Source organism: Aplidium turbinatum, chromosome 5 (assembly GCF_918807975.1).
Source record: "Aplidium turbinatum chromosome 5, kaAplTurb1.1, whole genome shotgun sequence".
Lineage (NCBI taxonomy): Eukaryota > Metazoa > Chordata > Ascidiacea > Aplousobranchia > Polyclinidae > Aplidium > Aplidium turbinatum.
The window spans coordinates 3560962-3588398 of NC_137476.1; the positions used below are offsets into that span (position 1 = coordinate 3560962).

Below are 27437 nucleotides of genomic sequence, written 5' to 3' on the forward strand. Positions count from 1 at the left end.
GTAGACTAGCGTAATTCTGTAGTTTAGAAAAAAATGCGACATCCAAGGTAAAATATGACATAAAAGACTGAGTCTGCCTTTACCTACGGTATTCAATGCAAACGAAAGTGTGGTAGATCACTTTCACTCCAAACTGTACAAGCGAGAAATGCTTTTTCAGCATGGAGAGGCATAAAGTGACCATGCAGGTCATCTTTAAGTATCTCAGGCACTAGGGTACCGGTAACTGCATGTCTATGGAGCATTGTTGAAATCAGTTGCCAAATGTATTGGAATAGCAACTGTGGCCTAAAAACATGAACAATTGGTAGGCCTAGTATCAGTTATAAGAAATTGCAAATGTTCATCAAGATGTTGCAGAATTAGGTTTGAGTTGGAAACTGTAATGAGGGGTAGGCTATACAATATTTTATGCTCTCATAAAGTTATACCAAACACTTGAAGATAAATAAATGGCAGTGGCTATTTGACCGGCGCCGGTCTTTGAATCTGAAACACTGTTTGAGACCAGTCATGACGTCACTATATAGGCATTTTTTTTCTTTTTCAAAGCAAAAGACGAGAAGAGTGCCTATATAAATTCTAAATTCAACACTTATATATGTTCAACTGATTCTGTGGCGCGTAGGATACGTATCGGAGCCGGGCTGGTGCTCCAGAGGGAATGAGTTCGATACTACGCGGAAGCGTTTTTTTTTTAATTTTTAACTAAATTTTGACCCGAAGTGACTCAATCGTTAGGCTTCTGCATTTTTGTGGTCAATTTTTAATTTGAGTAGCCTACAGCCCAATTTTGTATGTCTTTTCAAATATGAGTAGCCTAATAAAGTTAGAGTTTTTTAATTTTTTTGCATTTAAGAATTTCTCTGGATAATTTTCCGTTCGTCATAAGAAGATGTGACCGTGTTTGACGAACGACGCAAAAATGTAATGACAAACGGAAAATTACCCAGAGAAATTCTCAAATTCCAGAAAATTAAAAACTCTAACTTTATTAGGCCTACCGTACGGTACGGTACTTAATTTTATTTTTTGATTTTCTTGAATTTAAGAATTTTTTTGGATAATTTTCCGTTCGTCATAAGAGGATGTGACCGTGTTTGCCGAACGACGCAAAAATGTAATGCGTCGTTCGGCAAACACGGTCACATCCTCTTATGACGAACGGAAAATTATCCACAGAAATTCTTAAATGCAAGAAAATTAAAAAACTCTAACTTTATTACTCATATTTGAAAAAACATAAAAAATTGGGCTGTAGGCTACTCAAATTAAAAATTGACCACAAAAATGCAGAAGTCTAACGATTAAGTCACTTCGGGTCAAAATTTAGTTAACAATTGAAAAAAAACGCTTCTTCGTAATATCGAACTCATTCCCTCTGGAGCACCAGCCGGATACGTATCCTACGCGCCACAGAATTAATTGAACGTAAGTGTTGAATTTAGAATTTATATAAGCACTCTTCTCGTCTTTTGCTTTGAAAGAGAAAAAAGAAAAAAATGCCTATATAATGACGTCATGACCGGTCAAATAGTGTTTCAGATTCAAAGACCGGCGCCGGTCAAATAGCCACTGCTTAAATAAATTGAAATCAGTGTACAGTTGGCTATCGTATTAAATAAAGATAGCTTTTTTCTTCACGACAGTGCACGGTTTACCTTGCATTAAAAGTAGGCCTAAATTGTCTGAAAAGACTAAGATTGCAGAAATACCGTTTATATTCTAACAAAAAGTGTGCAAACAATTTAAAAACTCATAGACTTTTAACAGTTTCAACGTCGTAATGATAGATATTCATGGCATTAATGTCTTTGAAGTTTAGCCTTTGCTTCACGTTTTTAAACAATCTAAAAGCCTGAATTAGACAGATCCTTTGTAATAAGGTGGATTGGCAGATCTACTATTCATAATGTACCGTACTTTTAGATAATACAGTTAGCCTAACATTTTTATCATACATTACGTAAGGTAGGCTATTCATCAGTATTATCAAAAAAGACTTATTGTTATGTTTTAACTTGTCCGCTATTGTCATAGATACATTAAGTTTTTAGGGAAATATTCAAAGATAATTTAAGGAAATAGTTAAATTTGTGATAAAATATGGCAAAACAAACTCCGTTAACTTGCAGCGGACATACGCGACCAGTTGTTGATTTGGCTTTCAGCAAGAAATCAGCAGATGGTTATTTTATGATAAGTGCTTGCAAGGGTAGGTAGAATACAACTGTATTATTTTATATGGCTAAAGTGTCAACTTGAACCCACTAAATGTATTGTTGATGATTATTTATCACATGCATGGCTACATGCATATGAAGTACAACATTAATATATGTACAAAAGTATGGAACTGTCTGTGTTGAACAGTGTGTTAATATAGCCATAATATATCCAAAATTTTAATTCTTTCTTAGATGGCAACCCGATGCTACGACGAGGTGACACTGGAGATTGGATTGGGACATTTTTTGGCCACAAGGGAGCTGTGTGGGCTGCCACACTTAACAATGACACAACTCTAGCTGCTACAGGAGCAGCTGATTTTTCAGCGTAAGAATTTTGTGTCATCATGCGTTGTATATATTAAATATAGGGTGCAACCTGGTTCGTACCCTGAAATGATCGATAGAAAAAATTAAAAAAAGCCAAAGTCGCTGATCGCAATTTCCGCAAATATTTTAAAATTTTCCCCTTGAAAAGATCGAGAGAAAAAATAGCACAAAGCCGAAGTTCTTGATCGGAGTTTCCGTTTTGCTGCAAACACTTTAAAATTTCCGGTAATGATCCTAAGAGTTTTCCGAAGTCGCTGATTGCAGTTTCAGCAAACAGTTTTAAAGGGTTAGGAAAAGATCGAGAAGAAAATTTTAAAAATAGCCGAAGTTGCTAATTGCAGTTTCCGCAAACACACAAACTGAAAAGATCGAGAGAAATAAATAGAACAAAGCCGAAGTTGCTGATGGCAGTTTCCGTTTTTCTGCAGTTTCCGCCAACATTTTAAAATTGCTGGTAATGATCCTAAGGGTCGAATGCAGAAAGGTAGCTCAAAACTAGTTTTAAGCAAGCCGGGCTTAAATAGTGGCTTGAGCCGAGTTTTGCGCTGCAGAAACTATTCTTACTTTAAGCTTAGCTTAAAACTCGTTTCATTTCAGGTTTTGAGCCATCAATTTAAGTCGCCAAAAATGGCGACTTAACAGCGGCAGATCTTGACTTAAGCATTTTTGCAAACTGGATTTCAAAGGATTCCGGTGAAGTTGTGTGTTCGGTGGAAGTTCCTGGCCATGATGCGAAAATATTTGTAATGCGTAATTCTGCATCAACAATGCACTGGGTATTTATTGAGAAATAGCCTTTCCTGTTCCAGAAAATTTCAGCGTTTTCACCAATTGCATCTATCACACAAGGAAAATAGGTAATACAATAAAACTTCTGTTTGGTATTTAGAATTTCTGCTGGCGATGATGGAAACTTTATGTATGTGTTTTTCCTTGCAACAATATACGCTGAAACTTTTTTTACTGTACGCAGGGCCGTAGCCAGACTGCAGAGCAAGGGGGGCCCAAATTTTTAAGGGGGGGGCGAAAAAATTTAAATGGGCGAAGTCATTATATCTGTAGCTGTTGCTCGAGAATGTTTGGATTTTGCCAGGGTGGCAAGGCCCCCCTGGCCCCCGGCTGGCTACGGGCCTGACTGTACGGCATACAGTCGTTTGGTGACATTGAATCAAGTCACCATCACTCAGTTTAAAATGTCCAGTTGCATAGAATCTTAAGGTAATAAGCAACTGTAGCATTGGTGAGAGGGATTGACTTCGCTCTGTGAAACTATCGGATAGTTGCTGGCACAGTTCTACTACAACAGCTTTGCTAAATCTGTAGCGTGCATGAAGCTGGTCGTCATCGTAATAATCAAATGGATTTTGTGCATCCCTAATCATCCTGCGTGATAAGTTAACCGTTGGTTCTTCATCTTCAATGAATCTTTCAAGCAAGTCTAATGTATCCATAAAGTACCGTATGTTATTGCTAAAAAGTAAACCGTTTTCTGGTAAAAAATAAACAAACGTTTGTTATCCTCCTCTTGCTAGCAAACAAAATATTGGATGCATGATTAACCAATGCTTATCACTTCGGCAATTTTATGTTTTTGTTGTAAAAACTATTTCCGAAGTATACCTGCAGACAGTGGCGTACGCAGGATTTTCTCAAGGAGGGGGGCCATTGAGAGTAGCGTAGCCAGGAATTTTGAAAGGAGGGGTTTTGACGACCGGCGGGCGAAGCCCGACTGCGTTTTCGCTTAATACGACACCCAGCGGCGGGGGGGTCTGGAGGCCCTCACCCAGAAAATTTTGAAAAATTACTTTGAATTTGGTGCATTCTGAGAGCATTTTCAACAAAAATGTGGGTATGAATATTCCTGTAAAATGGTGCTGTCAGGTGGCATAGCAAAAGGATAAGATCATGTTTTCTGCGGCATTTTTCGGAAATAAAGCTAAGTCTCTATGTTTTCTTGTTAATTCCTGGCTGAAATGTTTGAATGTTTGGTATTGGCAAAACTCGCTCTTTTAATGCAGTTTTGTTTAAAATTAGGCTAGTTTTTTTAGACTGAAAGCATCATTCCCAAGCATAAAGAGACTGAAAGCATCATTCTCAATATCGTGACGTCACACGCGTGCCAAGTGGGGTTGTAACCACCCCCCCTTGGCTACGCCACAGGCCATTGATATCCCAGATGTCTTCATGATATCCCAGTATGGTTTTAGTTTAGACTATATCCATTTCTCTCTCACTAATCACTGTAATAGGCTTACAAAACACTATGCTACATTGGCATACCTGGGGTGGGGTAGGTGGAGTGGACCATGCATTTCGTATTGGCTTAGTTTATAAAACAACATTGTTACAGTAATTGCTTTGACAGAGCAATGCAAAACAAATTAAATGCCCTAATCTACGTCGTTAACTACTAAAACAATTTTAAGGGGGGGGGGCATGGCCCAATGGCCTCCCCTCTGCGTACGCCACTGCCTGCAGAGGCTGTAGTACAGCATGCAGGTAAGCTATTTTATGGCTATACATTCAGTAAGATGAGGCTCTGCCTTTCTACAACCATTTTTTATCAACGAAGTTCTGTAGATATAAAAGAAAAACCTCTACAGTACTTGTACAAGTTGCTGTTTGTTCATACTTGCTAGTTGATTTTTTGGCTCTCATAAAGAATCATCTCTCTCTCGCCATTTTGTAGACTTCAATAATACTTTTAATTTTTATTAATAGCCTACCCCTCCCTATTTAGCCCCTTGACAAACCTCCAGATAGTTTTGGTTCACTGCTATTTTTCAGTTACAATGTTGTTAAAAAACAACTGCTACTTGTAGCCTACAAATTGTTGTCTACCACTACATGCTTGCTAGTTGCTGTCAACATGCTTTGTCAAAAATCACCATGGCAAGTCGAGTGACGTCACACTTTGCGTCAAAAACGTGGCTTAAAACCAGTTTTATCATGAAGCGCAGCTCAAAGAGTGGCTTGGCCAAGCGACCTTGCAAATTAGTTTCTGCATCGCGCTCAAGTTTTAAACCGAGCTTGACTAAAACTCCGCTTGCCTGAGAAGAGCTTGGCGTTAAGCTAGGCTTATTTTGAGCTACCTTTCTGCATTCGACCCTAAGAGTTTGCCGAAGTTGCTGATTGCAGTTTCCGCAAACATTTAAAAAGGGGTTAGGGTTAGAAAAAAATCAAGAGAAAAAAATAGAACCATTTTTCCGCAGTTTCCGCAAACATTTTAAAATTTCCAGTAAGTGCAGTAATGATTCTAAGAGTTTGCCGAAGTTGCTGATCGCAGTTTCCGCAAACATTTTAAAATTTCTGGTAATGATCCTAAGAGTTTTTGTTTGCGGAAACTGCGATCAGCAACTTCAACTTTTTTAAATTATTTCTCTCGATCTTTTCAGGGTACGAACTGATGGTACGAACTAGGTTGCATCCTTAAATTTAGCCAATTAACCATAACCTATTGTATTGTTTTGAAGATTTAATATGACTTGATGCTTTAACATGCAGATTGATATCTATAAACCACATAAAAATTTACTATCATAGACAGGGTTGAGAAAAACCCGGGTTTTTTTAAAAAAGCCCAACCCGCCCGGGTTTTTTTAAAAAAACCCGGGTTTTTTTGGGTTTTATTGGGGTTTTTTAAAAAAGATGCAAAAAAAAGGTAGATTCATGCTTATTTCACCTCAAAACTATTTTTTACGAGTGAAGTGCCTTTCACTCACAGTACATGCTTGCATAACTCAATAAAATAATGCACTAGGGCTGTTGTTGCTTGAATGTTGCATCATCCATTAGTTTCAAGATCAAGTTGGATGTTGCATCATCCACTGATTTCTATACCAAGTTGATGCTACTGTGGTAGAAATCACATTATTGCATCATTTGTTTAGATTTGAAGGCAAGGAGCATTTATGCCATCATGTTTAAATATTTTTTATCATTTATGTATATATTATATATAGTAATGGAAGAGCAATTGAGCGATTGCGTGGCCAATTAGGCAAATGCTCTGAAACAGCCATGCGTTAGAATCCAGAATCTGTAATTGGTAAATAGCCTCCTAAATTGCATTTCACATCATATATACAGACTACAGTAGAGTAGTACTTTCACCAATTTAACTATAAGGCCTTCTTGCATAAATGAGTTTTAGTGTAGTATACACAAAGTGACATTACTTGATTTTTGTGTACTGTGCAATATCCACTGCCTTTTCAGTTTATTCTTGGAAATTACTTCACAATCACATCCTTAAGTCCTAATTTAAAGTTTGTTGTAAGTGCCTTGTAGTGTTTTTGTAAATTTTTTTAATTTTCCAATAAAAACTGGACAAATATGATGCTCTGGGTTTTTTTGGGTTTTTTTAAGTGGGTTTTATTAAAAAAAAACATCCGGGTTTTTTTGGGTCGGGTAAAATACCAACAACCCTGATCATAGAGTTGGGAGCTGGTGTACAAGTCTCAACCCTAATCAAAAATCCCATGATCTCATAGATTGGAATTGGGCAAAAATATAGGGTGAAGTAGCTGTTTTGTGTTTTGACTACTTTACCTTTGCTTTACTATTTTCTAACCCCAATGTAAACCCTCACCTAACTCTCAAGGTTCCAGTTAGAAAATAGTGAAGTAAAGGGTATGTAAGTCACTATGTAATGTATTCTCCAACTGCTTTTGCTTGGTTGAAGGTTGTTCGGTGTTCACACGTTTCATCCTGTATGTGTTGGTCAATTCCAATCTTTGACATAATAGTCACGTTATAGCATTTATGACCAGGTAGAGACTTGAGCACAAGCTCCTAGACTCCTAGTCCAGAGTTCAATTGACAATAACATGCAGCTGTACAAAAAGTGTACATTGTGGTTGTGTTGATGCAACAAAACAAGAACTTTCTACAATGTCTCAAGATGCTTTTAAAGCTCGCACAAAATAGCATGAAATGTATAATATATACCTGGCATATGCAATGAAGAAATTCCATTCATAATATAATATATATCAGTTACATTATTTAGTGAAATGTGCTTCAGCACACTGCGATCAGTAGGCTACTGTTCACTTGCCCAGTGATGTCCACTATTCAATATCTGGGATTGAGAGCATTGTTTACGTTCTAATGCCGACTGTATTTTTCCAGCAACTTATGGAATGCAGTCACTGGCGATGTTAAGGCAACATTCCCACACAAGCACATCGTCAAGGCTGTCGCTTTCTCACCTGACTGTTCGAGGTTATTAACAGGAGGGCAAGAAAAGCAAGTCCGATCGTTTGCAGTTGACAAGCCAGAAGCAGGTTGCAGATGTTCTTACCATGTTGTTTTGTTATTGATCTGCCATGAATTTTTTGTTGGTTTGAGTTTTGACTTATAATCACCACATCTTGAAAGTTGCAAGTTATGTTGAGACGTTTTTGGCATATACACAAAACAATCTTTCATCTCATACATTCTGATTTAAGTCTTTGTTTTATGACAATTATTTTATATGTATGTAATAAACTTGAAGATGTTAAACTTGATCACGTTACTCGGCCTCGTATGGCTATGGTTCAACAAGACAAACTCTCTACCGAAGCTCAATTATTTTATTAGAGAATCTATTCATGCTTAGTTGGGTTGCCACATCAGTGGATTTCATTTGAAAAAAGAGATTAATCAAGACAGGGCGGATAAAAGTGCAGCCGTTGCCCAACCGAGACAACTTTCATTAAAGTTTGAAATGAAAATTGACTGGAGCAACCTTCAAAAATGTCCATCTATAGATTGCTGAATCTTAACATCTATGTATTGTTCAATTCGTTAGATCCTGACATAATCGGGGTTCATGAAGGGGCAATAAAGAAGACAATATGGACCCGAGATGGGAAACATGCTATAACTGCTGCCGATGACAAAACTATCAGGTATAATCCACACTTGTTGTTGACGAGTGGCGTGGCCGAGTGGTGAGAACGTCTGTAGACTATGTAGAGTGTACCGTAGTCCATAATTATACACAGAAAAAGGTATACATGGTGAACAGAAAGAGTAGGATCTATTTGAATAAATCCCTTCTGATGATAACCTTGAGGGTGAATCAGGCCGTAGAGGTTTTGGAAAGTAAGAACTACATTTGGTGTGAGCGACATTCAATATGTTTGATCATAAAATTAAAATAAGTCCAAGGACTTTCTGTTCACTCTGTACTGTAGTTTTATAGCCTACTGTATTTAAGTTAGTCGTGAATGCAATCTGGTATATTTGCTTCGTTAAAAAGTGACCTTATTCCTCCAGAAAATGGGATTACTTTGCCAACAAGGAAGTTCAACGGATAACAATTAACTCCCCAGTCAGTGATGTAGAGCTTTCCGTAGATGGGGACATACTTCTGGTCACACACGGGAAGCAGGTGGCTATTTATGACGCCGCAAGGTGAGTTTGTGATCAAAGCCGATACAAAACATCCAGGAATGGTGCCACATGAGCAATTAAGCATGGTGTCTATTGCAGTATGTATATTTACAATTTAGTCTGGATTTGTAGCTATTTGCTGCAAAATGCCGTTGCAGGAAATTAGCCTCGGTGGTTGAGATCACAATCAGCATGTGTGCTTATCTCTTCAGGTTTGCTAAGATTCGGGAGTTGTCTGTGCCTTCCGCGGTGTACTCCGCAAGTCTACACCCAGATAAGAAGTACATCGTTGCTGGTGGAGAGGACTTCAAGCTCTATAAATATCACTTTGAGACTTTAGAAGAATTAGGTTAGTGGATGAAATGGGCGGGAGAAGAGTGATGCTCCATTGTAGGAACCGTATTTTTACAACGTAAAAAGCGGTTGATTTGCTGTCTGGGGAAGTGCTTCATCGAGTGGGTTTTCAATGGTTTATGATGTTTCTTGTTAAACATCAATAAAGTAGATTTTTATAAACTTAACATCAAACTGGTCCATTCACAATGCGTATTCTGAGAACTATGTTATTGTATTGCTATAAATCCTGCAATGGAACCACTTACGTCGCAGGGATTGCTACAGATATTGGTGTAATTTGCATTATTACAGTACATTACACTAAAGCCGCTACAAAAAGCAAGCCACTTCACATTACGAAGGATTGTTCTAGCCCTAGTATGTTCATTGTTCGTGTTGTGCATGAGCTGGCACACGCTACTCTGGCAGGCAACCAGTGCCGGTCTTAGGGTATTTCGGGCCCTGTGCGGAATATGCTTTGCAGGCCCCAATGACAATGATCCAATTCAGTAGCGTAGCTTGGTATTTTGAAAGGGGAGGGGGGTGGTTTGACGGTCGGCGGGCGAAGTCTGACGGCTTGATCTCCGAAGGTGACACCCACCAGCGGGGGGTCTGGGGGGCCTCTCCTAGAAATTTTTGAAAAATTACTTTGAATTTGGGGCATTCTGAGAGCATGTTCAACAAAAATTTGGGTATGAATATTACTGTAAAATAGTGCTGTCCGGTGACATAGCAAAAGGATAAGATCATGCTTTCTTCGGCATTTTTCGGAAATAAAACTATGTCTCTATGTTGAGTATGGATGCAACCTATTTCGTCCCCTGAAAAATTCGTAGGCTTCCCCGATTTCGTACCCTGAAGTCGTGTAATAAAAAAATTTTTGACCTACAGTATTTTCGTCCCTTGAAAAGATCGAGAAGTTTTGAAATGTTTGCGGCAACTCCGATCAGCGATTTCGGCTCTGTTGTTTTTTTTTCTCGATCTTTTCAGGGTACGAAATAGGTTGCACCCGTTGAGTCTTTATGTTTTCTCGTTGCTAATTCCTTATTTGTTGAACTCACTTGTTGAAATTTTCCATTGGAAATGACAAAATTACTGCAATTTCTGAGTAAATTGCGAGCCCTGTGCGATCGCACGGTTTGCACACCCCAAAGACCGGCACTGAGGCAACGCATGCCATTGGTTAGGAGCATGTGACGCTTGTATGACATCATAATACTGTATTCAAACTTAATTTGCTTAACCAATGAGATTGTTCCACAGATTCCAACAAGGGCCACTTTGGGCCCGTGCATATTGTTCGCTTCTCCCCTGATGGGGAGCTATATGCCAGTGGAAGTGAGGATGGGACGGTCAGACTATGGCAGACCAACCCAGGGACGACCTACGGACTATGGAGATGCATCAACCCTGGTACGTGGCTACATAGCCGTACGAGACCAAACCATTTTGGGGGGGCAGAACGTAAATTTGCCCAAATCTGCACGCTTTTATAGAAATTGCCCAAATATAATGTATGCGGTGCATTATAACAGTAAAAAACTAACAGTTTTATAAATAGACTATGACCAGATAATTTTATATTTTTTTGTTGCCCAAATCTAAGCGATAGGCTACAGTTATGTAAATGGGAAAAATTAATGAATTTGTGCATTTTGGGGAAACTGCCTCACGCTAATTTGGCAGTTGCATAAACAAACTAATCAGTTTCATCAGATAATTTCATGTTTTCAGCTGCCCAAATCAACACGATGCATTTGTAAAAATTAATAAAATTAGCTATAGGCTATAGCAAATTTTGCGTTTTGATTTGGGCAGTTTCACAAAAGTATTAGAGACATATTTTGGTGGCTGCCCAAATTGGCATGATGCATTTGGTAAAATGCATTTCGTACTACAGTTTGATCACCATGCAATACAATACATCAATACGGGTGTGTCAAATGAAAATTTTGCGGCACATTTCTTGTGCAAATAAGAGGCTGTAGGCCTACTTAGTTGGATAGGTAAAATATATTAATTTGTAGTTTTTCTTAATTCATGCAATTTTGTAGCTTTTCATATAGCAATTTTGGCCCTAATAATTGCAAAATTTTGCCCGAATTCGCGACGTTTTAAAACAACAGGGGGGGCAGCTGCCCCCCTGGCTCGTACGGCTATGCGTGGCTAACTCACTTCCCAGCCGTTGTTGTTCTAAACTTCATGCTGCGCTGAAATTGCCAATTTAAACCTAATGACAGACAAAACAAAGTTACGGGTTTATATTTTATTACATTTGTGTAATAAATTATTACATAATTAAATAATTAAAATTATTAGTATTTATTACACAAAGATATGTTAAACAACATGTTAAACCCGTTGAAGTTACTTTGTGTTTTCTGTCTATGGTTCAACACAGCGAACTCTCTACCAAAGCTATATTAAGCCTATTGAGTATGCAAATTGTCAATTGCTTTTTTCAAAAAGTGGTTATTGAGTACTAAAATATCTGAAATATTTTTAGGCTTAATTTTGGCAGTTTTGCATACTTGTAGAGGCTTTCAACCACTGACGCAGTTCCGGTCACCGAGTTTAACATTTTCAATCATCATTCAAGTCATCTTGTTGACCCTGGTAACGTGCACTACTTTGGACAAACTAATTCATATTCTCGTTTACCTTACAGATGAAGACGAGGGCTATGTCCCATGATAAAATTCGTCATGACTTCAGAGTCTTTGTGTTTTTCTGCAAAACTGCTACTGTTGCAACAGCTCTTTATATTTATGAATGATAAGTTGAAAACAATAATTCCTGTTTGTTTTCGTCATCTCAAACTAAGATATGTTCAAGTATATCGAAGTTGTTTTGCAATGGTGCATCTGTAAGGCTTGTAGTTTCTTTAATTGATGCGCAAGACGCTACATTTTCGTCAATATACGTTGCAATTGCCTTTGCTTGGCTGAAACTTGCTGGGCGACTATCAAATCTTAAGCCTCATTTGAGTAACTTTCAGCTGACAAATTCCTGTTTTATATGAAAACATATTAACACAGGAGTTCATCAACTGGTATTGTGTTATTGCAAAGCCGCCCATTAGAAGACACGAGTTGTTGCGATTACGCAGATTTAACGTAATCCAACGTCGTGTTTTCTTGAAGGTGTTTTTGTTTGATTTTAGTGGTGAGCGAAACATTTTTGTTTTGTGTATACTTCTGCTGGTTTGAAATAACGTCTAGTAACTTACTATTGCCACTCCTGAATTTCTACCATTACAAAAACCTCCATATTTATTAAGATACTTTCCTCTAAAATGGTTCTACATTCTTGCCAGCCTCTCACAAAAGTCTGGCTCATTCTTCTCCATACGGATGATTGCTTGGTTAAATTTGCAACTCTTTCTTTGGCCTCTATTACTGGACGCTGGTGACAGCAACTCTTGGTTAGGCTGAAAGTCATCTTGAAATTCTTAACAAGTCTTAAAACTATTTGAAATTTAGCCTACTATCAAGAGGCTCTTTGAAATTGAAAGCAAAATCCGTCATTTTTGCATTATTATGTAATTATTATGTAAAAACAACTAATTTTGTTATCTGGATGGAAATTTTGGAAAACGTTTGATGTAAAACCCCGGTCAGCAAAAGTGTTCTTTTTCACATCAGTCGTTGAAAGGATATTAAGATGGCTGCTTCTTTTGGCATGGCTTGATCCATGTTGTGGTAGCAGGAACCAATGTTATTATATTCGGTGACCTTTTATTTCCTTCATTCCAACAGCTTGATTCACCTGAAAAAGTCAGTTGTGCCAACCTGTTGAAATGTCGAGCTTACTGAGGATACTTTCTGTCATCCCTGCTTTCTGTAAACATTATTTCGCGTTTAACTATTTAATTTAGGCTATACCTTAGGAAATCACCAAAAAAATCTTTTCAGCGGTAAGTTGTTGCCGCAAGCTCCGATGGTGGCTGAATTCTTCTTGATAATCCCAGTGCAGCCTCACCATATCTTGTCAATTCTAAGCGAACTTTTGAAAGTGTTGTTTTATTTAAGTTTGTTCGTATAATAAAAGCAGCCACTGCCGTCCGTCAATACACAACAGCCTCGTTGGTAGGCTACGCTTGATGTTAGGACAACTTTAGGGCAGAAGTCACCAAACTACGGCCCGCGGGCCGGAACCGGCCCGCGAACTGATTTCATCCGGCCCGCTACGTGCTACGGAAATAACAGCTGCACTACAACTGTCAAGTAAAAAAGTTCGTTGTTGTATGTTGAATTTGTTCATTTTTCCACCAGGCAGCCTACATGTTGGTGTTCTGGTTTTATCATTAGGCCACCACAAATGGGGACAGCCTAGGCCAAGTAGGGTATCCTAGCCATAAATTGATAGAGGGGATTTCTAACCGTAACTCTTTTATTTTTTTAAATATAAAAAATTTCATAATTGCTATGCATCGAGAGTAAATTTGACTTCAGGATTTGGTAATAAAATATTTAATACTTTGAATATTGAAACAAAACTCAATCATTATGTCCGTAAGGGCCTACTGTACATCTGTTAAAATTTTTAACCAATTCTGACAAGTAGTTTTCTAGAAGAAACATTTTTAGTGCACAAAAACATGATTTTGTGTAAATCGCATTTGAAAAATAGAATTAGGTAAATTTTTATTCACATTTTAAACTGAGGTGGGTTCAGAAAACCTTCCGTTTAAAGCCTAATGACTGCAAATAGGTAAAAACTGACTGCATATTCGGAATCTACGATAAATTTGAAAATGTTTTTTCTAAGTAGAACTGCCCCCTTAAATGGACTGAAAGGTAAAGAAGCCAATTTGTGTCGAACCGGTCACGTTTCTCGCGTCCCACTCATGTTGTCAGCACTCGGTTCTGCAACCGAACGATGAAAAGCAACAAATGCTCAGTGGAGTGTCATGTCCAAGTGAAACATGAACCAATCAGTAGCTGCGTTGTCTCTGACGTCATTACGTAAATGGAAGGTAGAGCAGAGACCAAAAACGCAAATTCTCCAATTTATTGATAGGTAGCCACTTTAACAAGTCGAAATTCTGCCACTAAACTTGACTAGAATGAAACCGCCAACCAATCATAAGCTACGGTTTAAGTGACGTAAAAAATGACGAAAAGAAGATGATAGAAAGCAAATTAAGTGATGGATTTTTTGTCAGCTGGTTGGCTTAGGGTTAGAAAGTAGTCATTTCATTGACGCGGTTCGATTCCCATCTATTGCTATTGCTCTTTTTCTTCTGTAATTACCAAATAAAGTTCAAAACAAGCATTAACTGTCTGGATGAGTGCTGGAAGGGTCGCAATTGGACGGCAGCCTCTTATAACATGTTCTGAGTGGTTGGCGGTTGCATTGTAGTCATTCGCCTTCGCAGTGGCAGAATTTCGACTTGTTAAAGTGGCTACCATATTGATAAGCACTGGATGCAGAGATACTACCGTATTTTACGCAAACAAAAGGATGCGGAAGTAAATTTTGCCCCAAACAACAGAACGCGGAGTGAGTTTAGCTCGGAGGCGGAGCAAATGCGCGCCTGAAAATCTGGACTCCAATAATTTCTGTAGAAACTCAACAGCCGGCAGCCTCAAGTTAAACCAAAGAACTACTCACTGAATTCAACACCATTCGTCATAGCACATGACTAGGGGACGGTGTTCCGAAAGCTCGTGTAATTCGATATTGCCACAACTCGCAGCATCAGGCTTAAACAGATTGTTAGAATCTACACTGTGAAGTAGCCGGTGCACGGTCGTTTGGTCGACAGACATTTGGTCGACAGGACGTTAGGTCGACAGAACGATTTATTTTTGGGTTAGGGTTAGAGTCAGGGTTAGATTAGGGTTATGGTTAGTTAACTAACCCTAACCCTAAAATAAATCGTTCTGTCGACCTAACGTCCTGTCGACCAAACGTCCTGTCGACCAAATGTCTGTCGACCAAACGTCCTGTCGACCAAATGACCGGGTACCGAAGTAGCCTACGCAACGATCATGCTGCTGAAAGCGAAACTCAATCAATTGCATTTCTGTAGTAGCCTACTAGTGGTTATCTCGCTTGGCTGGGAAGCAGCGTTGCCAACCTTGCGGTTTTCTCCCATGTTTTTTTTTCTGAGTTGCGAGTTGCTTGTTTTTTTGCCAGTCTAACCTTTTTTTACTTCTTTTTGAAACTAAACTTGAGAGTTTTTTATTGTATTTAACACTGCATCCTTTCTTTTCAAGATAATTGTTGCATAGAATGGTGTAAATAAGTAAAATAAATGTGATACATGTTCTGAAAAAGTTGCATTTAAACTGTCAAACTGCGTGCTTGATATTGATTAGTATTGGTTGCATATTAATTGGGGTTGTTTTTGTGTTGATTTGTCTGTTTTGGGCTTGTTGTTTAGATTTACTTGCTTGTTTTTTTTTAATTACTTGGCATCACTGTTGAGAAATTTAAGGTTTGAAACTGGAAGGTTTGATGATTTCGTTTGGATTGACTGATTGATTGATTGAATCTTTATCCTCGGACTGGGAAAGCTTCTTGCAGAGCTTAATCCTGGCAGTTTCGCATACTTGTAGAGGCTTTGAATCACTGACGCAGGCCCGGTCACCGAGATTGACAGAGTGAAGTTTCCGGTTGTTCAATCAATCATTTTATTTTTCGTCATTAACGCGTCCGGTTCGAAAAAGATACTAACTACAAAAATCGATATAAACCTACCAGCACGTTAACGAACGGGAAAAGGTGGCAAAACCTTGACAGGTTTAAAACGTGCCTGAATGAAAAATTATGTAGTAGGCTATATATCAGTAGTTAGCACGGCCACAAAACCCAAAAAAACAAATAGCAAAAAAATAAAACAAAAACATAGAGAAGCACAAATGTAGTAATGAATGACGGCCTAATGAAAAGTGTTGTGGATTGAATTTGTTGTTGCCGGGGAACTAGGAAGTCTTGTTGCCGGGGAACTATTCCATCCATTAGATGCCGCTGAATGGAGAGCAGTCCTTAACGTGCGTTGCTCAAGCGCACACCCCGAGAGTCGAACCAGCGCCGCTTGATCTTGAAGCTTCTTCGTTCCAGAAGTGACGCGCTAGCCAATTGAGCTATCGGAGCTAACTATCTTCATCCTGATTCCTGAGACTTACAAAGCCTCTGGTAGGTTATTCTTGGGCCTGGAAGTTTCGCATACTTGAACCACTGACATAAAGCGAGTTACGGCACTGAGATTAGTTGAGTGAAGTTTTCATATTTATTGTCTGTGAGCTACATATTCCATCCACTAGGTGGTTGGTTGGTTTTGAATCTTTATCCTCGGACTGACAAAGCCTTGATTGGTTGTTCCTGGTAGTTTTACATACTTGTACAGTGGAAGCTTTTGACGCAGGGCCGATTACCGAGATTGGCAGAGTGAAGTTTTCCGATTGTTGAAGTTTTGTTGCCGCAGAATTATTCCATTCATTAGGTGCCGCTAAATGCAGAGCAGTCCTGAAATGCGTTGCTCAAGCGCACACCGTGCAAGTCAGATCGTTTCATCTTGTGTCGAGTGTTAAACCACTGACCTAACAGGGCTTTCATGTTACCGGTACATTACATCCCCCTCCTAGTTTTGCTATGTTTCTCATGGAATCGAGCTAGTTAAAAGCTGCTGAAAAAGAATGGTAGCTGCTGAACGGGTCACGGGTGCAACCTGGGTGCAAACTGACGATACGAATTGTTCATGGTACAAATTAGGTTGTGTCCCTGCTGAACAGCTACCGTACCATTTACAGCAAACTAAACTCAAGAGTGTTTTTTTGCAATGTACCGGTAGCCTACTAAACATTATATACGGTAACTGCTATCAAACGGCTATCCATTAGAATATTTGCTGCAAACAACTGAAACATATCTCATTGAAGCGATAGTGCGAAAAGTATATTCAACAAACATATACAAAAGTTTGATTACCATGCTAATTAAATCCAGCTTCTAACCATTGTTGAAGAGTCAGCAAAAGAAAAAGCAGCTCTGCATGCTCTAGTGGCCAGGTGATTATAGTCTTAGAGGCTACATTGATAAATATACTATCTAATGATAAATCAAATATAGTTGTTACTCTCTAACACCTCTACAGCCTGTTTCACCCCAAAAGGAGGATCATCAGAAGGTTCTTAGGCTATTCAAATTTATTGCTTTTGATTTCCATGTATAACTTACTTTCAGTGTTACTTTAATTAGAAAAACTTTGTTCCTTTAAGCTTGGTGGTGCACATAAAGCATGTTGCTTCTTGTTCTTGCTCCAATAATTCTTGTTGTTTTGTTTGTTATTGTGTCATCTCGTCCAACAAGGTTGAATCTAGCCGGTGCTCACATTTTGGTGACTGGTGGTTCCTCAGGGATCGGGCTTGAAATAGCAAAAGAGTGTGCCAGGAAAGGAGGATTTGTAACTTTGGTTGCAAGGAATCCAGAGAAGCTAAAAGCTGCTGAAAAAGAAGTTGAAAAATGTCTTGAAGGAGGCGGAAAACATCAATGTGTTGTATCTTATCCATTGAATGTGTCAAGTTCAGCAGAAGAGGTAGGCTACAGCTTTTACTGCTAATTGTGCATCGTTGTTTTTTGTGTCTGCGGTTTGTCGCTGCTAACTTTTTAGACCTCTGCTATGTTTGGCATATATTGTTTTTCGTTGTGATGGTCAGAAATGAAAAGAAACTGAACTGAGGTTTCCACAGCTTAGCATAGTCACTTAGGTCACCTTTTGATAGTATCTCTAGTAACTATTAATTAGTTATCTAAAGCAGGGTTTCCCAAACTTTTTTGAACCACGGACCACTATTTGTGAATCTGTTTATTTGCGGACCCCCAATTCCAATATAATACAAAGGTAAAAATGAATACAACCAAATTTTGTTTATTTAAAAAACTGACAACATCAATGGGACAGATAGGATTGCTTCTTATTGCATAAGTCATCAATTCTCTGAGTTATTTGTGAAAGGCAAACTCGTAAGTCAGGGTCCACAGAAAGTCTAGTTTTGTTGCCTTTTGTGATAGCAATGGGTATTCTTCCACAACACTCAACCAGAAAGATGCAATAGCTGTTTGATTGAAACTAAGCATTAAAGTTCGATCAGATGATAATTCGGCTAATTCTTCTTCTTCGCATCCTGACAGATCAGTCTTTGTAACAACAAAAGGGTTTAAAATCCAGTCAAAATTCTCATATGTCTCTTTTAAAAAGTACTTCTTGAAATGTGCAGAAAGCAGTTCCAAATGTTGTGTAACGTCAGAGAAAATGAACTCTGTATTAATTAAGAACTGCGGCAATTATCTTTGACAGGGTACGTAGGCTACTATACAACGTATATGTGTGACTTTTTAATTTCTTGTCATATCGCCACGGACTACTTGTGCAGTCGTCACGGACCACCAATGGTCTGCGGACCACAGTTTGGGAAACCCTGATCTTGGAGTTGTCACAGTGTTTTTGAACCTACAAACAGTCCAAGTAGTCTAAAGAAAAAACTTTAACTGAAAGATGGTGTTAGATAGGCATTGACAAGTTCAGTAACTTTTAATTGCAAGAATGTTTGAAGTAAGTTCAAAGAAAAGTTATAAGTTGCCACAGTAGATTTACAAAACTTATAGAGCTTAGGATTCACAGATGCTTGAGTTTAAGCTAACTTTTTTTTATCATCGTAATTTGGCTCTGCATTAGGTATTTATGCTACTGTGGAAAAAGTGCATGGATTAAAAAGGTTAAAACTTCTGAGTTGTCATTTGCATATCCCAGTGTTTAGCAAAAGGGCAAAACCACAACTCAAGTGTAGACTTGGTCAAGAATAGATGAAACAATGTTTGAATGAAATCTACAAAATGGCCTGCTTTGCTACAAAGTGCTGCACTTTGTGTTAAGAGCAAGAATGATAGGTCGTTGGCAAGACTGTGCAATTGCTTTCAGCAAACAACCAACCATGCAGCGTTGCATGATGTTTTGAGCATTCCCGGAGATATATAAAATAAATTCTGTGAAGAATGTTCAGACAGTGTCTTTGTCGATCACCTTTGCTGCAGTATGATATGTAGATAAGACCATGTTGCTTTGCTAGAATACTGGCTAACATATGAAACTTAGTAACACCACAAAATTTAACATTATTTTTATGCAAATACCGAAGCCAATTTGTGTTGTCTTTTGGAGAGTATACTGTGCTGTAAGTTTTGTGTTCTATTAACAAGTTGCTACCAAACCCCAGGTTGTTTCATTTTGACGTTTTTAAAGATATACCACAGCACTTTGATTTTTTTCAATAATCTTACAGCTAAAAGGTTAGGAACCTTTGAACAGTGGAATGTTGATTTGTGAAACCCAGAGATTTGTGGGAAACCTTGGTGAAACCACAAACATATTTATAATAACTCAATTTTGCTTTGGTTTCAGGTGGAGGCAGGTGTAAGAAAGATGGAAGAAAAACTAGGTCCTGTCGATATATTAATTAACTGTGCTGGAATATCTTTCGCTGGAACATTTGAGGTGAGCAATTATTTGATTATTGAAGTTCTAAGTATGTGGATGTTCTTGTATTTCTCCGACTTGTGAAACGATTTTCTGTTTGTTGATATATCAAATTGTTTTGCACTGAAGACTTTAAAGCATCTTCGCCGCCACCGCCAGTCCGAACTCTTGTTAAAGTAATCCAGAATTTGCTTTCCGATTTAGATGTCGTGTGGAGTTGACCATTACACCATTATAATACCAGTGCAATTATCGTGTATAATATGCTTTTGGCTTGGATTACACCAAACGCAGCTCTATGCCGTTGCACATATGGCATAATAGGTTGTCCATATTATCTTGGTTTGCAGTTGGAACACGATATTTTAGATTGCTGTAAAGCTCTAAATCAGGGGTCACCAAATGGCGGCCCACGGGCCGCATGCGGCCCGCCACGCTGTATCGCTGCGGCCCGCGGAAGGTATCAGCGTGCAAGTATAACGAAAAATACTTGTCTTGAGGAGTCAATGAGCATGAAGGTAAAAAATACTTTCCGGGAAGCATATTTTCGCTTTGCATACGATTCCACCGACCGACCATTCAGATTTTAGTTCTAGGTAGGGGTTGCTCAACGTTATTCCAAAGCGATGTCCAGCCACATTGTCCCAGTGGTTGATCAAAACGTCTGTTTTCGAATTTCGAAATTGTTTGTGAGCATAGGGTTGCTTATTTTAAATTTGTAAGTGTCATGTAAACACTAGTGTGCGTTTCACCGTTATTGTGTTTCACGAGCAGTGTTTCCTTTAAGCAAGTTTTTGTTAACAAAATAGGCCGGTGTGCCAACTCAATTTATAATAAATTGGCAAAATGTTATATATAAATTTAAAGACATTTTCTGGTTGTATCAAGAAAATGAAATATCTTCAGACAGGTGTTGGTTGTATTACTTCTGGTTGTATTATGGTTGTATTTTCATAAGACAACTTCTAGTTGTATTATAAAAATATTTAGTTTGGTACCGTACTGCAAAATGTTGTTAATCAACAATTCTTGCCATGCTGATAAGCACCGCAAGTGACAGTTGTCTAATAATCAAGAAATGCGGTTTTATAGACTCTCACAAAAAGATGAAAAACCAACTCATTGCTTTTTTAGAGGGAACACCGTTCATGAGTTACGATAAAAACGTTTTTTTCGGTGATTTCTACAAGCTTTTGTTTCATGGTGCCTAGTTTCTTTCTCCCTGTTATTGGAGCCTATTTTTCGCTGATATGTTAGCAGCATAGCAGGTCACTGTTGTTGCCTGTATTGCGATGTGTCAAACATTTCTTTGGTTACTGAAACTGTAAACTGCAAGATATCTTTTACGAAGCGAAGTGACAACATCACTCTTGCTTGGCGATGAATATTCTAATGAAACCGTTCGCCTCGCTACAAGTGCGCAAAACAAGTGGCCTCGTTTATTAGACATTGTTAAAGAAGTCAAAAGTGTTGTTTAAGGAGCTTGGCCTGGCAGTAGCGTTGTTCGACTAATTTTGTTGCTGCGGTATTCTAAGATAAATATTAACAACATGTAACGCTGGAGCGGGTACGAAATGCGTTCATTTCTAGCATAAGAGTCAACCTACCTAAAATTTTATTAGTGCGGCCCGCCACAGCTCTCCTTAATGCCAAAGTGGCCCGCATGCAAAAAAGGTTGGTGACCCCTGCTCTAAATGTTCCAAAGCCTATACAGCATATATATACTTGTTTGTTTATATTTCTTGACACTTCGTGCACGAATCGCAATGTAACGGAATTGCTTTGCTGCAATCTGCAATGGTTTGGGGAGTTGTTACGTAAAAAGAGTTATGAATATTTCATGAAAAGTAATGGCTTTGTCTGTATTTATTTTCCATAACTTTATATAAAAAGCCGACAAGGTCTCCTTTCCATTAGCTCGTTTAGACATCCCTGACGTCACTTTCCTACTAAAGTTTTTTTTAACTTGAAGTCAATCAACCACCTTGCAAAGTTGACATTTTTTTTAAAAACAACTGTTTTTCTGCAATTTTTATGACGACTTATTTCAAGAAATAAAACGATGAGTAAAAGATTTAACTAAGAGAGCAACGATTTGTTAAGTTGGTGAATTACATATTATACAAACGCAAACTTTCAGGATACTCCCATTGACGAGTTTGAGAATCTGATGCGAGTCAACTACATTGGTTCGGTCTATTGCACCAAGGCGGTCCTGCCTGGAATGAAACAACGAAAGAAAGGTATGGATCATTTGAAGCATCAAAGTGCTCACACTTCTTGACTAATGTTTTTGCGCTATAGTGATAGTAGAGAACAACCAACACATTAACGTTTTTACATATGGGCTTATGGTTTTGGTTTTAAAAGGTTTTAAAAGTATTATATCGCATGTTTTTCGAAGATCATTTTAAAGAAATTTGCTTCTGCTCACGTCCTTCACGCTACGTGATAAAGCATTATTTTGTATGGCAATTGGCAGAAGTTAAAGCATTAATCTCGTGTGTTGTGAATTTCATGATTTGCGCTTGCCCTGCCCTTGACGGGCCTATCCCAGCTTACAACTCAATGCTTCTTTACATTGATTCAAAAATGCAGAAAAACCAAGTCCTGCCAAATTTGACTTGCTGACTGTAGGAAGCCATTCATTGGTTACATGAGTGGTCAGTCACACGTCATAGCCAGACAATCTTGCTAATGTTGGTTTGTTGAAGGTCGGATTGTGTTCGTTAGCTCCCAAGCCGGGCAGACCGGAGTGTTCGGATACTCCGCCTACTCTGCCACCAAGTACGCGCTTCGAGGACTTGCTGAAACTCTACAGATGGAGGTACATTGGTTTTATTGGTTGACATAAACGTAATGTAATCCTACGGAAATTTAGTGCAATATTATACTTGGTTGCAGAGTGACGTTTTTCTCGTGATTTATAGAAATAAATGGATTGCAAGCTGCGTTGTAAAAAAAGGAAACCCGATCTTTCAATATTATTATTATCGCAATCGTCATAATTATCGCATAGTTCTCTTCCAGGTGAAACCGCACAATATCGCTGTAACGATTTCGTTTCCACCAGACACTGACACTCCAGGGTTTAGGTCTGAAGGTGAGTGGAGATGTAAGACCGTAATTTATATTAAAAACAATTTTAAAAGATGGTATGTAATAGTTTATTGCTCTCAAAATGCACACATCAGTCATGCAGATGGACCACTTATCTAGGTAAGCAGCTTGAACACTCCGGACTAGATGAAGGGGGCTAGAAGTGACAATGATTGATATGTACCTTTGCCCAGTTCCGTTATATTTGTTCTTTTGGCTTTGTTGTTTGTCACCCCAAGTAAGATTTGCTTTTCCGTTTGAAATTGTTGTGTGTTTATTATAAAGTTAAGAGTATTATTCAGTAAGATGCCTTGTTTAAGCACCAACGCGCATTTATGGAATCGAACCCGCTTCCTTTTGCTTGTTAGGTTTACAGTTTTGGCGATAAACGCCTGTTCTCATCTCGAGCACACCCATGCACATGTGAAGCACTGGCCCAAACTTTGAACAAACGTCGTCTCTGGTGCCGAACAAGGCAAATATTAACTGGCCTACAACGTAACAAAATGGAAACCCAACATTAACGTCACCTGAGTGACGTCATAAAATATTTGTCAGACGACACCAAACCGGAGGAGACGAGGCTCATCTCTGAGACATCCGGCCTGTTTCAAGCGGACGTGGTGGCCAGGGGTCTGGTACGGGATGTCGTCCGTGGCGAGTACCTGAGCACTGTGGGATTGGACGGGTTCATTCTGGGTAAGTACCCCTCGGCATTTGCATAAGTTGCTTTAACACTTGCTTGTTGCACTCAGGGTTGGCGGAGGAGGTTTCCCCCACTTTAGTTTTACCCGGGTAAAACCCTGGGGGAAACTGGGAAAAAACTTTTGGGGGAAACTGGAGGAAACTGGGAAAAACTTGAGTTGTTAAAATTTGCAAATGTGAATGAAATAATGATTACTCCTCATGGTTAATGTTTATTACCATCATATTTTGAATGAACCTATAAGATTTCCTGTGCTCATCCTACAAAAAAAGAAAAATATTGTGATTTACTAATATCTAATAATAGATAGGTCCAATCATTAGTTTACACAGATGAACATACCAGTGGCAGTATGTTATCAAGTCAGATGCTCCCCTGTGCCTAACATGCAGTCAGCGAACAAAATTGTAAACATTGAACAACAAAAGCCAAAGAAAGAAAAGATTAAGAGCCGGTATAATCTCAGTCATTGATAACATGTCAACAGTCTTCACTGTCCACATTGAACAGTTCTTCATCTGGGGTTTTAGATGGATTAAAGCCATGCTACTGAACAAGCGTTCTATTCCAGCACTGGATGGTGGGCATGATGATATTGCCATCATCAATGAACAAACCTTCTTTACTCTCTCATTGTTTGCAACTTTTTTTATGTATTGCCAATATTTAAGTGGTGACAATTTTATCATTGATTTGATAAAAGAGATGTTTGGAAAAATAGATGTATCCTTAGTTTCATATCCTGCCAGTACGAGAATGAAATTGTCATCTTTTTCAAAAACAAAGATGCGTGCAGTTTCTTGCTCATCTGCAGACAAAGTCGTATATTTTTGAAACTGATCAACATTTTCTCCTTCATTTTTCTTTTCACTTTTCTCCTTCCATGAGAGTAGCACACTAGACATCGTTTTTGAGGCTTTTCTTTTTTTTCTGTTGGAGGAAGCGTTTTAGGAAAGTGCTTACCACTGAGGGACTCGGACCGGGAAGGCTATGTGGACGACCTCTACTGCTTTCCGGCAAAGTGCTGGAAGATATCAGTTGGTTTGCAAGCTGCAATTTAAACCGAAGCAATTAGTCACAACAGCACAACACTGACTGGCGTGGTCTTTGAGCTGGAGGTAGACCATCTGAATCCAATAAGAAATTACAATTGGTAGTTTGGTACTGCCAGCAGACAGTGAGTCAGTACGCATTGAGGAAGTGTCAAAAGAAAAACCTGAAATATCACTCTGTGATGATCCGGAGCTTCATCTATTTTATCTACAGTAAGTATTGATGCAATTCAGATGGAAAATGTCATGAGATAACAGCTAAATGGCTGGCTAGTCATTATATTGCATAAGAAACTCCACAAACAACACATTTAGAAGTTTTAAGGGTTTCCCCAGTTTTACCCTGTTTCCCCCAGTTTTACCCGGGGAAACTGGGAAAAACCTCCCAGAGGTTTTACCCAACCAACCCTGGTTGCACTATTCACGAGTGATTAGTGATCGGTGATTACTCGGAGTCATTGACGTAACAAAGAAGTGTATTGGTCAATGGCGTAATCCGTTTTATCACGTAACAAATTGGCAAGTTGGTCAACAATCAGCAGGATTCGTTTGCCATATTTCAGGCTCACTGTTCCAACCGACAGTTGAATGACGGGTTTTAACGGTTAGTTTCTTTTATCTACTCGATGCTCGTCAAGTCTGGATGTTCATTTGTCAATTTGAAAATTCTTTCATTGTTTTATGTTTATTCCAAGGAAACCTAACCTGCGGGATGTGTCCTTGTAACTCTACTCTATCGGCTCTTCTTCAAGTCCTCTTGATGGGTCCTCTACGGATCGTTGCTCTTGCTTACTTAAAGAGCTTTGATGGCATCATCCACAAGTGCATGAGGAAGAGAGAAGTATCCCTCAAGGAAGATAAGGACCAGTAGATGATATCGCTTCAGAATCTCCTCCTCTCTGTGTCCAATCTTGAAGAGAGGATGTCCATTGTCCAAGTTATCACGATCATGGATGTTCACAAGATGTTTTGCTTTCACAATTGTGTCCAGCCCTCATATTGCTTGACGTGCAGTTGCAACGTTTGCAGCTATTTTTGAACCTCAACTTTAAGGTGCTCATATCAGGATTAATTTTATGTCGTTTAGTTTTCTCCCCTTGTACCGTTTCATTGTAGTGTGCTCTGAACGTATGTTCGCACAGACCGCTGTAATGATTTGCGGCAATCGTAAAACTGTGACCAATGAGAAGGTACGAAAGGTCAGCGCCATTTCTATCAGCGCTTCGCTTGCCAGGTTGCGTTGGGAATGTAGTGACTTTGGTTGCACTATATTACCAACCGGGCATTCTATTGAGTGGTAACGTGTTGAATATTGTGCGGAAGCTTGAAACCACTGCTGACCTATAAAATTTTAATTCATGATTTGTTCTATTTTATGCAATGAAAATTTTCACCAATTACTAAATGAGCTTCTATTACAGTCGTCTACGTTTACTAAGCAGGCGGGTTTAGCTTGTGAGGATGAGAAAATATTTATTCCGAGCAAGAATATTTTAAGCTTTCTCTTAGACAAGGCTATATTTTGTGGCATGTACTATGGTGTTAATTAAATTAACGTAAATGATTAACGTCTTATCTAAATGGTTCGATAACATTCGTGGAAATACGACAGCTTTTGAAAACCCCGTTATTAAACGTTTTCATTTTACATCTTTTCGATGTCGCTAGATATTGTTGGTTGGGCATCAATTCAACAAGCATCCTCATGTCAGTTGCTGAACTTCCTCACAAAGCGTGATTGTAGTTATGACGCAACAATAGTTGCACACGTCTTGTTGGAACATTGCTCATTGAATGACAGTGGGCTTTGTCATACTATATTTTATTTTACGGTTGTATTATTGTACATGCAAATACTTGCATTGCTTGGGTGGTAGCTTGTACAGAGATTTCACAAGATTTCCAATCTACCATTGTCCAGGGCATTTAGTCCTTGTACCAACTGCAGCGTTTTTTTGGGTTAATTTCATCTATTGATGATGCGGTACGAACGGTGTCCTTGATTTTTACAAATCCGTCTTGAGTTTTTGAGCCACCCATTTTCCGACATCGTCGTGTTTAGTCATCCGCTCAATTGTAGGTTGTCTGGTTCTATCCTCGATGTAACATTTTTAAGGCGCGTCATAATAATCATTGTTTTAATATTTCACTGTGTGCTTTTGTTTCAAAGTGTGGAATGTTTTGTGTTTCATTATTTTAGAAGCATTGCTGCTTTCAATGAAATGTTTACTTCTGAAAAATTGCATTTAAAGTGGTTACTGATTTTGCTCCAAAAAAGAGAATCGGAAGGTCTGTTGGTATCGACCAGTTGAGAAGCTTCGCTTTTTCCAAAACAGCTTTTATAAATTTCGTGTGAAGGTTATCTTTTTGTTAACCATCAAATGCCATCTGTTGTGGAAACTATATTGTAATTGGCTGAGTTTAATCTTCAAATCGCATGTTGCTAATCTGCCTGGTCATTCAGTTGCTCAATACAGAATTACTGGGTCTCTTGTAGGCTCTTGTCGTTGGTTTCAAGATCTACATGACTAAATTATTACAAACATTGACGGTCAACAAGGGCACTGAGAGGAGTGCAAATGAAGCTTGTGCCCATAACAAGGCGTTTTTAAGGAACACAACTGCTTTTAGAATACGCTCTGTTTTCTGCCAGGAGCCACTGGAAAGATTCCTAGCCCTTTAATGAAATCAAAAGTATCTCATAGAACCCCTTGTAGCTGTCAGCGCTACCGACAATTTGATGTCATAATGTCTGGAAGATAAAAACTTTCACTTGACACTCGTGACAAACGCCCTTCAGCGTATCACTTTATCAGATG

General features: G+C 38.7%; 2 protein-coding genes across 2 annotated transcripts; both read left to right on the top strand.

Annotated features, from left to right (window-relative positions):
• Positions 1 to 2044: 2044 nt before the first annotated feature.
• On the top strand, positions 2045 to 13339 carry LOC145770398 (serine-threonine kinase receptor-associated protein-like). Its single transcript, XM_082582032.1, has 8 exons — positions 2045 to 2215; positions 2421 to 2556; positions 7692 to 7846; positions 8356 to 8455; positions 8826 to 8963; positions 9155 to 9291; positions 10542 to 10691; positions 11947 to 13339. Exons 1-8 carry the CDS (start codon positions 2107 to 2109, stop codon positions 11970 to 11972), a joined length of 951 nt encoding a protein of 316 aa, XP_082438158.1. The 5' UTR covers positions 2045 to 2106; the 3' UTR covers positions 11973 to 13339.
• A 4070-nt stretch (positions 13340 to 17409) lies between these two features.
• On the top strand, positions 17410 to 27163 carry LOC145770301 (3-ketodihydrosphingosine reductase-like). The gene is made up of 7 exons (XM_082581901.1): positions 17410 to 17823; positions 19687 to 19779; positions 21902 to 22004; positions 22476 to 22588; positions 22792 to 22864; positions 23419 to 23559; positions 25314 to 27163. The coding sequence occupies exons 1-7, from the start codon at positions 17527 to 17529 to the stop codon at positions 25487 to 25489; spliced, it is 996 nt and encodes a 331-aa protein (XP_082438027.1). The 5' UTR covers positions 17410 to 17526; the 3' UTR covers positions 25490 to 27163.
• The last annotated feature ends 274 nt before the right edge of the window (positions 27164 to 27437 follow it).

Bases quoted from the DNA above. Each gene is read 5' to 3' on its own strand.
- LOC145770301 (XM_082581901.1), top strand. From the start codon at position 17,527: ATGTTGCTTCTTGTTCTTGCTCCAATAATTCTTGTTGTTTTGTTTGTT. The intron at 19,780-21,901 runs GTGAGCAATTAT...GCAAACTTTCAG, and splicing joins CTTTCGCTGGAACATTTGAG to GATACTCCCATTGACGAGTT. The intron at 23,560-25,313 runs GTAAGTACCCCT...GTTTATTCCAAG, and splicing joins ATTGGACGGGTTCATTCTGG to GAAACCTAACCTGCGGGATG.
- LOC145770398 (XM_082582032.1), top strand. From the start codon at position 2,107: ATGGCAAAACAAACTCCGTTAACTTGCAGCGGACATACGCGACCAGTT. The intron at 8,964-9,154 runs GTGAGTTTGTGA...TTATCTCTTCAG, and splicing joins GCTATTTATGACGCCGCAAG to GTTTGCTAAGATTCGGGAGT. The intron at 9,292-10,541 runs GTTAGTGGATGA...ATTGTTCCACAG, and splicing joins TGAGACTTTAGAAGAATTAG to ATTCCAACAAGGGCCACTTT.